A 12877-nucleotide genomic window follows, 5' to 3' on the forward strand; every position below is an offset into this window, starting at 1 on the left:
TACTTCTGAAACTCATGGTTCCCGTATTGTACCAGGGCAACATTTTCCCGGTGAAGTCCCCCAAACTGCTAAAAAAGGGAAAACTCAGAAAAGATGCAGAGTGTGTTACAAAAGAGGAATAAGGAGAGACACCATTTATCAGTGTGACACCTGCCCTGATAAACCTGGCCTGTGCATGAAGGAGTGCTTTAGATTGTACCACACTTCCATGGAATATTAATTTTAGAATTTATATTCCATGGAATATCGCCTCCTTATACCATCACGTACTCTGCACACAATTACTTTCATCCGGTTATGCAGTAATTTCTGGATAATAAATTATTGCCATACAAGCTGCATCCAAATGTTTGCTATACTTCTTGGTAAATTTTTTAAGAGGTGTAATTTAACACTAATGTCACTGAAGTCAAGGGGTCTATTTTCCAAAATGGGGGTCACATTTTGGGGGTTTCCACTGTTTTGGCACTTCAAGGCCTCTACAAATGTGACATGGTAACTAAAACCAATTTCAGCCAAATCTACCCTCCAACTATTGTTCTATCCCACTGTGTGACCATACATCACTTTACGTCCACATGTGGGGCATTTCTGTAGTTGGGAGAAAATGCTTGACAATTTGTGGGGTGCATTTTATCTTTTAACCCCTTGTGGAAATGCATAATTTGGGGTTAAAGCTACATTTTATAGCAAAAAATGTCACTTTTCCTTTTGTTGGGCCAATTCTGTTACACTCCTGTAGGGTCAAAGTGCTCACTATACCCCTTGATAAATTCCTTGAGGGGTCTAGTTTCCAAAATGGGGTCACATTTTGGGGGTTTACACTGTTTTGGCACCTTGGGGGCTCTGCAAAAGGAACATGGTGCCTGCAATCTATTTTAGCAAAATCTGGCCTACAAAATCCAATTAGCGCTCCATCCGTTCTGAGAGCGACCGTGTGCCCGTACATTAGGGTACCAGCACATATGGGGTATTGCCGTGTTCGGGAGAAATTGCGTAACAAAATGTGGGGTGCAATTTCTCCTTTAACCCCTCGTGAAGATGAAAAATTTGGGGCTACAGTGACATTTTATTATAAAAAAAGTAATTTTTAATTTTCACTTCTCAATGGTAAAAAAATCTGTGAAGCACCTGTAGGGTTCAAGTGCTCACTATACCCCTTGATAAATTCCTTGAAGGGTCTAGTTTCCAAAATGGGGTCATTTTGGGGGGGTTTCTACTGTTCTGGCACTTCAGGGGCTCTCCAAATGCAACATGGTGCCTTGTACAAACTCAAGCTAAATTTGCCCTCCAAAATCCCAATAGCGCTCCTTCCGCTCTGGACCTTACAGCGTGCCCATAGATCACTTTACATCCATATGTGGGGCATTCCTGTTTTTGGGAGAAAATGCTTGACAACTTGTGGGGTGCATTTTCTCTTTTAACCCCTTGTGGAAATGCATAATTTGGGGTTAAAGCTACATTTTATAGCAAAAAATGTCACTTTTCCTTTTGTTGGGCCAATTCTGTTACACTCCTGTAGGGTCAAAGTGCTCACTATACCCCTTGATAAATTCCTTGAGGGGTCTAGTTTCCAAAATGGGGTCACATTTTGGGGGTTTCCACTGTTTTGGCACCTTGGGGGCTCTGCAAAAGGAACATGGTGCCTGCAATCTATTTTAGCAAAATCTGGCCTACAAAATCCAATTAGCGCTCCATCCGTTCTGAGAGCGACCGTGTGCCCGTACATTAGGGTACCAGCACATATGGGGTATTGCCGTGTTCGGGAGAAATTGCGTAACAAAATGTGGGGTGCAATTTCTCCTTTAACCCTTAGTAAATGTGTAAATTCTAGGGCTAAATGAATATATTAGTGATAGAAATTGAAAAATGTAAATTTGACCTCCATTTTGTTTTAATTGCTGTGAAATGCTGAAAGGGTTAAGAAACTGTCTAACTGCTGTTTTGGATTCTTTCAGGAGTGCAGTTTTGAGAATGGGGTGACTTATGGGGGTTTTTACAAGAGAGGCCTCTCAAGTTCCCTTCAAAACTGAACTGGTCCCTTGAAAAATGTGTTTTGGAAATTTTCTTGAAAATTTGGAAAATCACTGCTTGACTTGTAAGCCTTATAATATCTGAAAAAAATGAAAGGGTGATTAAAATTTGACTTCTACATAAATCAGAGACATGGTTAATTATATTTATCAAAAAATTTGGGTAGTATGGCTTTCCATTTGAAAGGCTTGCAATTTCAAAGTTTGAAAACTGCACTTTTTTCCAAATTTTCATCAAATTTCCTATTTTTTCATAATCAAAGGCAAAAAATATCGACAAAAATTTTCTACTGACATGAAGTACAATATGTCACAAAAAAACAATCTCAGAATCACTTGTGTAAGTTAAAGCGTCTCAAAGCTATTGCCATTTAAAGTGACACATGTCAGTTTTGAAAAAAGAGGCCTGGTCCTTAAGTCACTTTTGGGCTGTGTCTCTAAGGGGTTAACGTTCAGAATCAGTCAGCGCAGCCAAAGTGTAAATGCACCCTTATATAGTTTTTCACATGTTTTAAACACTTTAAAAATATTTAAAAAGCTTTATAATGATCTTGTTTTGGGTAATGTATGAAATTGTGATCACATTTTGTTTAACTTTTGGGGGGAAGACAAAGCAGTGAAAAACAGACCATGCAGGCATTTTTACCTTTTTTCCCATTATGTTTTGCACCAGATACAAATTTTGAAAATTTATAGTATGGATACGGTAATGTTTCAGGTTCTATTTCCCACATTTGTACCGAAAATGTAGAAGAGTTAAATATTCATTTCAGTGACAAACAACATATTTAAAATGTCATGCAACATGAATTCAGTAAGGCCTCGTTCAGATCTGAGTCGGTAAGTCGGTAAGAACCCCCGAAAGGACTACCGAATGCATTGGCAAGCAGTGTGCAATGAAAGCACACGGCCCCCATAGACTATAATGGGGTCCGTGTGCTTTCCACACGGTCTCCGCATGAGTCATGCAGACAGGAAAGTAGATCGTAAGCTACTTTTCTGTCCGTAAGTTCCGTGCGGAGATTGTGTGGAAAGCACACCGCTTCCCAGTGCGGTCGGTAGTCCGTTCATGGGAGTCCCCATGCTGACTCCTGCGAATGGAATACCAAACACAGATGTGAACGAGGCCTAATGTGTTAAAAGGGCCCTGAGTAAGACATCACCTAAAGCTGATACAACAAATAAAACCATTTGAATGAGACAAAAGCAGTAATATAATGAATATGTTCTCCTTCAAATTTCCTTGTTTTGTTATTCTCACAAATTTGCCAACACTGTAACATTTATACTGTTAGAATAGAATACTCACATTCAGTTTTACTTTTATTGACCAGTCTCCAAGTGGTGGATTATCACTTAGTTGGAAAATATTTGACACAACTCCTAACTCAGCTTTTTCTTCTAACCATTGCTCTATCAGGTTTCCACGTGGATCCTTAAAAAATAAAGACATATTACTAAGATAATAATATAATATTATTAGAAGTGTGGTTATGGTTAAGCTAGATTCAAACCATTGCTGTGTATTACATTAGACAGTACTGTGTGAAATGGTTCATTGAACATTTGCCACATGGACTTCTAGACATATGTGATTTGTATACAATTATACTGCAAAGTTTAATCAACTGCACTTTCAATACCATTGGTCAACAATACCCCGATGCCGAAAGAGCACTGTATACTTATCAAAGGATCTCACCCAATAAGCTGCTGTCAACAATAAACATTTATCAGGTCTGTGTGAAATGTTCTATTTCCTGCCATCATTCATATTAAAAACAAGATGGAAGTTTTCTTTTGTCCTGTTCATTTATTTTTTCTGCCATTTAAACCAATAAATATACTTGATTGAAGAAGGCTTCTGTCTGGTTTTTAACATTACAGTGAATGGAGATGGATGCAGGCAGAAGGTGCTCTGTCGGCATCAGTCAGTGTATTATCCTATGTTTGATCAGACCTAAATGATAGCATTGTGAACATACCAGAACTGACTAATATTCATTGGTTTCATTTTGTAAACCTGTCAGAATACATAACAAAATCACATTTTATTTACCAGCATTTTATGATTTTTTTTATTCGTTTTACTTTGTGCACATTTTTTAGAATAATAAGGCTAGAAAGAGGTTCAGAACTGAAAAAAAAGCCTCCCATTGACTTCACTGGGTTCTTTTTTCTGCTAATGGAACCCATTGAAGTCAATGGGAGGCTTTTTTTTCAGCGCTGAATCTGACGCGGATTCCACACCAAATTCAGCACCATTTCCCTCTGTGTGAATGCACCCTTATGTAAATGCTTCATTACAACTGGAGTTTCTTAAATAAGTGTGTTGGCAGACAAACTGGTGTTAGAGTATATCATATTATGTATACCAAAAGCATAGTACTTGAAACTGAAGCAAGAAAATACATGTTACATCCATAAAATGCTTGATAAAAAAAACATTTTACATTATCAGGTGGTTGTGGATTGCACAAAGTTGTGAAATCTTGACACTATCTGTAGGATTATAAAAAAGATTGTGTAAACTTCCTTATATTCAAAAGCAGAATAACAAAGTACCAGTGCATGAATATTTATCTAGATGATAAGTCAATGATAATTTGCCTAATTGCAATCATCTGTATCGGTTTGTCAGGTGGGTATTTCTACATAAATGGTTCAATGGTACTGACCTGTAAAGTTTGTATACAGATGCTCGCAAACTGGGCAAATTATCATTAACTTATCAACTAGTTGACCCCTGTATAAACCCTTATGGCCAAACACTCTCCAACACAGCTCATAACTGTTGAAAGCAGCTTACAGGTCAGTACCATTAATCCATTTCTGTATCCCTGCAGAAATATCCATCTGACAAAGTTTGTATACAGATGATTGCTTTTGAAAGTAATTTCTATCAAATTTGCATTATATTATATTTTATTTTATTTATGTAGTACTGTAGTTTCTGTATTGTTGGATCTGGGGTTCACTGTAATCAGCGTTATACATTTTTTTTTATTTTATATTTCAATAAACATCCAAGTTATATCAAGACCTAGTGCTCACTACTATCAGTTACCTGTCCATTGTCTGTATTGTTGCAGCAGTCGGGCTCACGCAGCACAGATACTCTCCCTCCTATCTATGATTTTCCTTCTTAGAAGGAAAGCCAGTATACTTTATGGTAATGACAATATCTGTCTCCATTGTGCAGGCAATGAACACTACGTGTGCCACTGATTCCTCAAGCTAGGATGCCATCATTCCAATAGTGGGATTCTACACTACACTAGTTTCTTTTCCAAAGCTACCCTGACTTCTGGTGTTATCCATGTGTCAGCAAAAGTTATTCTGGACTCCAGCTCTGCTGAAAGTTTTACACAAGCTTTAGAAGATTGTCACCAAATCCCTACTGTGCTTTTAAAGAAACCTCTGCTGGCGTCCTCTATCGATGGATAAATTCTCTCTGAAACTGTCCAATTTGCCACAGTACCCCTAGAGCTCCAAGTTGGGTGGCCCTGTATGTCCTACCTGATATTGTTTACTCTGTGCTCTTTGAGTTGCCTTGGCTTTATTTGCATATCCTACTTATTGATTGGGACATATGTTAGATTCTCTGGTGGGGATCTCGTGGCCAATCCAGCTTCCTCTCTGAGGCTCTTCCTTTCTCGTTGCCCAGTCAGGCGGCCTTACTCCTCATATATTGTCTTAGTGGTTCCTTGTGTCTGGATGAGAACTGTCTAGGTGGTTCTTGGTATTGTGTCTACCTATATCCCCAGTACTCAGAATAATACCGCTGAGCCCCGCTGTCCCCTTAGTCTTTCCCTGATTTCCCTTACTGTTCTAGTTGTCTACCTGAACCAGCCCTTGAAGAGAGATGCTGCACAAAGAAGTAAATCTCCTTTTCAAGTTTTATCTCCGTCTGTGGGTTTTGAAAATGAGTTGGAGAATGAGGACATGTTTCACTCTGAGGAGAGGGATTGGGTTCTCCTGGTTTGTACTCCGTTTTCACTTTTCCTGTGTATTAACCTATAGCTGCTTTCAGTTGTTTCTACTTGCTCATTCTGATCCACCTAATTTAAGTTGCTGACCTTGGCTAGTCTTTAACTACTGCACTTGTGCTTTCCGCCCTCATCTTTGGCTTGTCTACGATCTGGGAGTCACTAACTTGTGTAGGACCTGGAGGAAGCTACACAATATTCTGTGGGACCTGGAGGGAACTTAAGGAACACTATAGTGTATGGGGTACTCCTCCCACAATATGCCCCCATATGATACAACCCCAATGAACCCCACATCTGGAAAAACCTGCATGTGCTTCCATGGTGATCCTAAGTACTGAGATATTGAGCTACACTTCTCAATCAAAAAAGTAGTCTAGTTTAAACTCCAACTGGGTTATTTACCATTGCTCTTTATGAGAACCAGTGGAAAAGTATACAACACTTGTCCAGTTTTTTTATTTTTTTTTAATACATGGAGAATAGAATATCTCAATGTTGAAGTGGTACAAACAGAAACAAAATCTTCAAGTGCAGCAGTTTTCTAGTTGTTTCTCTTTTATATGTTGGTTTATTCCTACTAATAGTGTTAATTGCTACTTTGCCATATAGGACAAGTTCTGCATGAGAAGGGATAACCAGGTTTAACCAGCATTTTTTTTTTTTTTGACCTTTAGGAAACACAGTGCATTGTTTGCCAAATAAACTACTTCAAACCTCTACCTATACCATAAGATGTGCACCACTGTAGTATCTTAACACACCGCTACACATTCGATGGCAAGTTAGCAGCACGGCTCTCGGAATAGTTAATTATCGGTAGCAATGGTATCCCAGAAAATCTGATCTGAAGTGTTCCTAGCTGTCAGACCTCCATAGATGTAATATTTATAGAGGATAGGCCATTAATATTAGAAATATAGATAAAACCTTTAAAAGAGCTGTTCAGGAATGGGGGCAACTTTTATGGTGGGCTGTGGAGGTGTAAATTTAAAAAAAAGCATACTCACCTCTTCCTGGCCACCAGTGTCCCTTCAGTCTTGTACTGAAGCCTCATAGCTGGAAGTCCTGCACCTTATGCAACCAATTAGGAATCCTTCTCCAGAAACCCCTGAGGCCACTGATTGGTCTCAATGATCACATTAGGCGCTGGCATGAGAATGAACGGACACTAGCAGTGGAGACTGCTCACTGGGGACAGGTGAGTATGCTTTTTTTTTCTTTTACCACAGTCCTTCCAAACCCGTTTAATATAAATTGCTTCCACTTCCAAATCACGGCCGCAAAATAACGCGGCGTATACGATCCTAACTCCCATTGAAATCAATGGGAGCTTTTATGGCGCGCAAACTCTGACACGCCGTATACATGCCAGATCACGCTGCACGTTACATCATGTGAATGCACCCTTAAAGAGATTACTGATGCTGAAATAATTCGACAGGCTGAAGAGTTTGTGGAAGAGTTAGTGATGCTAAATGCCCAAGAAGTGTTCTACAAACGAAAATGTAATATCTAATATCAATTCATTAGAAGTCCCCCCCCCTCGCATCATTAATATTGCGCGTTATCTTTGGCATCTATGTAGATTTTAGTTAAAATAGGTTAAGTGCTCCCTACAGAATTTTTGTCCTGAATAGTTCTCCTCAAGTGAAAAAGTTTGGGAAACGCTACCGTAAATTATATGGCTTCACGATTGTTATGAATTTATGTTCATATACTATATTAAAATGGTGTTGGCAGCAGCTTATCTGAGATTGCTGATAAAGCCAGGTCTGTTATCTCTCTATGTAAACACACACATAACACTGAGTCCATTGTGTAAATCCATCAGCATATTATCTGACCTTCTCCAGGCAGTGCTGACACACTTGGTGGGAAAGACCTTTAAAGGGGTATTCCCATATACATAATCATATCTATATTTGTAGATAATAAACAGTTAAACATTTTTGCAAATATAAGTAATTGAAAATTCTAAAATGTTTTAAAGATTTTCTCCAACTATCTTAGTGGTGACTGTTATCTTGATCAGTTGCCAATGGTTACGACCACTCAAGCAGAAACTTTCTACGGTCTGGGACTTGTCAGCTATGATTTTCTTGTTGTACCTGGGTTATCAGGCTACATGTACATACATACACTACATGTATCAGAAGATATCCCGGCCACAATAAAGAAATTATGGCTGATTTTCTGACCTTAGAAAGTTCCTGCATTCATGTTCGTATCCACTGGCAACCGATCAAGACAACAAGACTGCCACGACAATATATTTAGAGAAAATCTTTAAAACTCTGCAAAATGTTTAATGACTTATATTTGCATAAACGTTTAACTTTTAATTATCTACAAATTAAAAAAAAAAACTCTGTACATGGGAATACCCCTTTGATCCAAATTGGCAGTTTGCTACTTTTAAACACGTCGGGAAAAAGAAAATCTAATTTGTTGCAAAATTCTAAAACAACGAGAGCTATGAAGATAGCCATAAGTCAACAGACTTCTCCTCAAACGGAGCGGAGTACTTCATAACTGCTTTCTTCTCCGCATGCTCCGTCTTTGGGGACTGTGTGATTTCATTGCTCATCTCTTTTTAATGCGTTCGGTATTTCTTTCGGGGGTCCCCAACTGGACTTCCTGAATGCAATACTGAACACAGATGTGAACCAGGCCTAGTCATATATATTGGCAGCAAATGAAGATAATAGTTTGTCATCACTGAGATAATTATAGAAACTCTATATTTGTTAAAATGTTTTTTATTGTCTACAATTTTAAATATGGTCATGTCTGTAGGAATCCCCTTTTAGATTGAGGCCCCACGAAGCAATCTGCAGCTAAAAGGCACTGTGGGTAAGAATGTGGTGGAAATCCTCACATTTTTTTCTCTCAGCACTTTCACAGAAAGTTCACGTTTCTGCGATCTGTGGATGGGATTACCAGAATCCCATCCACTTTACAGTTAATATGAAATGCGGTTTAGAGCAGCATTTATGTTACATAGGGCCCTGACTTACACTGAGGCCCCACGCTGCAGAAATGAAGCTTTTTTTGTTGCGTTTTTTTTTAGCCAAAGCCAAGAATGTATACAAAAGGAATGGGAAATATATAGAAAGTTCTTATACTTCTACCTTCTTCTCATTCCATTCCTGGATTTGGTTAAAAAAACTGCAACAAAAATGCTGCGTTTCTGCAACATGGGGCTTTAGCCTTAAAGAGGACCTTTCACCACCTCCAACAAGTGCAGCTCTTTACAACAATTAATAGGTGCTGCTTCAATGACTCTGGCTCTGTTGGATTTTTTTCTCTAGCCCCCACTGATCCTGAGCAATCAATGCTGGTAGTTTTGGTGCCTGATATGCTATTTAGCCTCTGTAATGTTAGGAGGGTGGTGTCAGGCAGGAGCAAACAAGGCGTGGGATTCTGAGCTCTGACACTGGCTGCTTCTGATTGGAGTGCTGAATCATGCTCCCTGTCTGACACTGCCATTACGGTTCTTAAAGAGGACCTTGCATGTCTTCATGCATATACAATTTTATATATTGCTAGAAAGCCATCAGTGCTCTGGAGAATTCTCCCTACTGCCAGAAGGGCCTTCCTCATAGCTCAGCATCATTTCCCATAGACTTGTACTGAGGAGGCATTCCTCACTGCTCAGCATCATCGCTGGACAGTCAGGAGCGCCCCCACTGATTGTACAAGTCTACGGACGAGTACTTTAAATTAATATTTGTGTAAAAATGCACCAACTTACCATTATATGTATATCAATTGTAGAAGTGTAAGGTTTCAAATCCGCTGAAAAGGTCAAAATCCTAATCTTCACTTCTTGGCCGGGTTTGTAAAAAACACTATTTGTCTCAATGAAAACAGAAAAACTCTTGGTTTTGAATTCAAGCGATGTTGTATTAAAAAATACCATCTTATTCTCGAAGAAACCTTTCACCTGAAGTTCATAATTCCCATAAAAGCTGTTTGAGGGAAGCTGAAAAGACATAAAATTTTGTTATTTTAGAGCAGGAATTATTTTTTCATATTAATAAACAATGTATATGTTGTGATGCAAAATGAGCTTGTGTATAGTGACAGAGAAAGAGAATGGAGCTAGAAGCAGATAGTCAAGCCAAGTCACTGCAGCTCAGCTCCTAGTTGTCTACTTTAGCACCATTCTCTGTGTATTGTCCATTGTCCTCATCACTGAAAGCCCTGCGCCAAATAGCCACTTGCACAGTATTGTAAGCGGCCGTTTTCTTGTGGCCGGCAGGCATGCGCAGTTGGCTTTGCCCTAGGCCCGAGGCCTAGAAGTTTGAAGCCAACCCCCAAGAAGCAGATGCATGCAGACCCCGTTCCTGAAGAAGATGGAGGCGGCGCTGGAGAGTTCTCTCGCCGCATTGGGAACGCCCCCAGTGTTGTTAGAGCGCTGGGGCACGCCCCCAGTGCTGCGAGAAAACCCAATTGCATACCGGCAAAAATCGGGATTTCTACGCAATGGCGGCCCGGAGATGACATCTAAAGGTAGGAGAAGAATAGCCCTTCTTAAGGCTATTCCTACGTGATAGGCAGAAAAAATTGAGTTGAAATGATAGGATCCCTTTAATGTTATACCTCCCTCTGCCTCTTCATGGTTTGTCAAATTTTTGGACAACCTCTTAAACAGAGATTTCAGAGTGAATGTCAGTGATAGAAGAAGAGGGAAAGAGGAAGAAGCATTTTTCTCTAACAAGATTAAATTACAAGTTGTTTTTTGAAAATTAGCAACCTTTTTAGTACTTACTTGGGGGAGAACTAATTGCCCAAGAGTGCCTATAGGAATAAAACATGGACATACATATTATAAACAGTAGAGAACAGACTAACAATGCAACAGAGATGAGTTTATTAGTATTTTGAAAAAACTTAACTGAAAATATTTGTGAGATTGTAAAGCCCCATTTTATAAAACTATTGAATGTCTAAAAAGTGTAACTACCTTTTTTTTTTGTTTTTTTTTTTGCTATAGTGTCGGGGAATGTTTGATGATCATTTTTGTACTATACTTTATTAACCTATCTAACTTCCTTTTTAATAGAAAATAGGTTGTAACATTCTCCTTCACAACCCTCTGAGCTACTTCTAGGGAATGTCCATACACGTTTGTATTGGGAATATGCAGAGGCGAAACATTTACCAAAGGGGGGATAGTCACTTCAAATGGCTGTATCTTCAGTTTTATACCACCTAGACAAATGGTTCTGGTATCACAAGAAAGATTCTAAGCTTTCATATGAGGACACGATTAAGTACTAGCTATAACAGAACCTGAGATATCACTAGTTAAAACACAGTTGTGAATTTGAACTTGATATGCAGAAGTTTATGCTAGTGATATCTCTAATAACAACATATGAAAGTGAAGAATCGTTCTTGTGATACCAGAATCTTTTTCTATGTGGCACAAAATTGGGGATACAGCCATATGAAATGACTATGCCCCTTCGGTAAATACTTCAGCTCCGCATTCTGCAATAACTCCAGGTGTACAGACTCCTTGGTTTCTTTCACAATGCTTAGTTAGAGCTAATGGGAACTTTAAAGACTGTTTTCTATTAAAAGGAAGTTTGATAGATTAATATATTACAAAAATGTCCACAATGCAGGGGCCACACGGTGGCTCAGTGGTTAGCACTGCAGCCTTGCAGCACTGGAGTCCTGCTGTTCAAATCCCACCAAGGGCAAAAAACCATCTGCATGGAGTTTGTATGTTCTCTCCGTGTTTGCATGGATTTCCATCCCATATTCCAAAGACATACTGACAGGGAAAAAATGTACATTGAGCTCCATGTGGGGCTCACAATCTGCACTTAAAAAAATAAAAAATGTTCACAACGCATTCCCTGCTACAATAACAAACGAAAAAAATAATAATTTCACAATGTATAAAAGAAGCAGTTCAAGCACATAACACATGGATACACTGTGGATTTTTCTTCAAAAATATTTTTAACTTTGACTTTATCTCTAAGATATGATTAATTTTGTACTAATATATACTGTAGAAGGTGAGTGTTAGGTTCTTTAATAGGTCTCTGCAAACCATTGTAGTGATACAGATATTATCATAATGTTAAGGATATGCAAATCATTCTGCAAGTACATCAGAGGCAGGACCTGATTTACCATGTTTGCCTACAGACAACCATGATGGAGGAAGAGGATGAAAATCATGGCTAAAAGGAAAATATTGGGCACTGATTCCAGAGGAGAGCTGGGACATTTGTGTGCATCAGCTTGTGGACACAAAGGTCTGTTTATGCTCCTATTATTGGTTTGGAAGGCAATTTAGCACTGACAGGCTCCTTTTAATACCTTGTCAACCAGTCACTGAATATTACTAGAGATGAGCGAATAGTGAAATGTTCGAATTTCGATTCGAGTAGCCGCTAAATACTCATTACCCATTATAGTCTATGGGGAATAAATACTCGTTTAGGGGAAACCACTGTTCGACTCAGGAGGGTCACCAAGTCCACTATGACACCCCAGGAAATGATGCCAACACCCTGGAATGCAACTGGGACAGCAGGGGAAGCATGTCTGGGGGCATCTAATATGCCCATGTCACTGTATTACATCAGGATCCCTGTCAGCTTACGATATGCGCGAGCTGACTTTTTCCCATAGGAATGCATTGACCAGCGTTGATTGGCTAAATGCCATACAGTGTACAGTATTCGGCCAATCAACGCTGGTTCTGCCGGAGGCTCGTCTGTGAGGAGGCAGAGTCTAAGATAGGACCAGAATGGAGACTGCTGTGGACCGATCTTAGACTCCGCCTCCTTCGGCAGAAACAGCGTTGATTGGCCGAATGCTGTA

General features: G+C 39.3%; 1 protein-coding gene across 1 annotated transcript in view; it reads right to left on the reverse strand.

The window, feature by feature from the left end:
* Positions 1–12877, reverse strand: part of CD109 (CD109 molecule) — a 142991-nt gene that overhangs the window by 117406 nt on the left and 12708 nt on the right. Inside the window, exons 3-5 of the mRNA XM_075268364.1 lie at positions 10800–10828; positions 9780–10010; positions 3343–3468 (exon numbers count right to left, since the gene is read on the reverse strand). Coding sequence (XP_075124465.1) covers positions 3343–3468; positions 9780–10010; positions 10800–10828 — 386 coding nt within the window. The remainder of the gene's footprint in view (positions 1–3342; positions 3469–9779; positions 10011–10799; positions 10829–12877) is intronic.

Source organism: Leptodactylus fuscus, chromosome 3 (assembly GCF_031893055.1).
Source record: "Leptodactylus fuscus isolate aLepFus1 chromosome 3, aLepFus1.hap2, whole genome shotgun sequence".
Lineage (NCBI taxonomy): Eukaryota > Metazoa > Chordata > Amphibia > Anura > Leptodactylidae > Leptodactylus > Leptodactylus fuscus.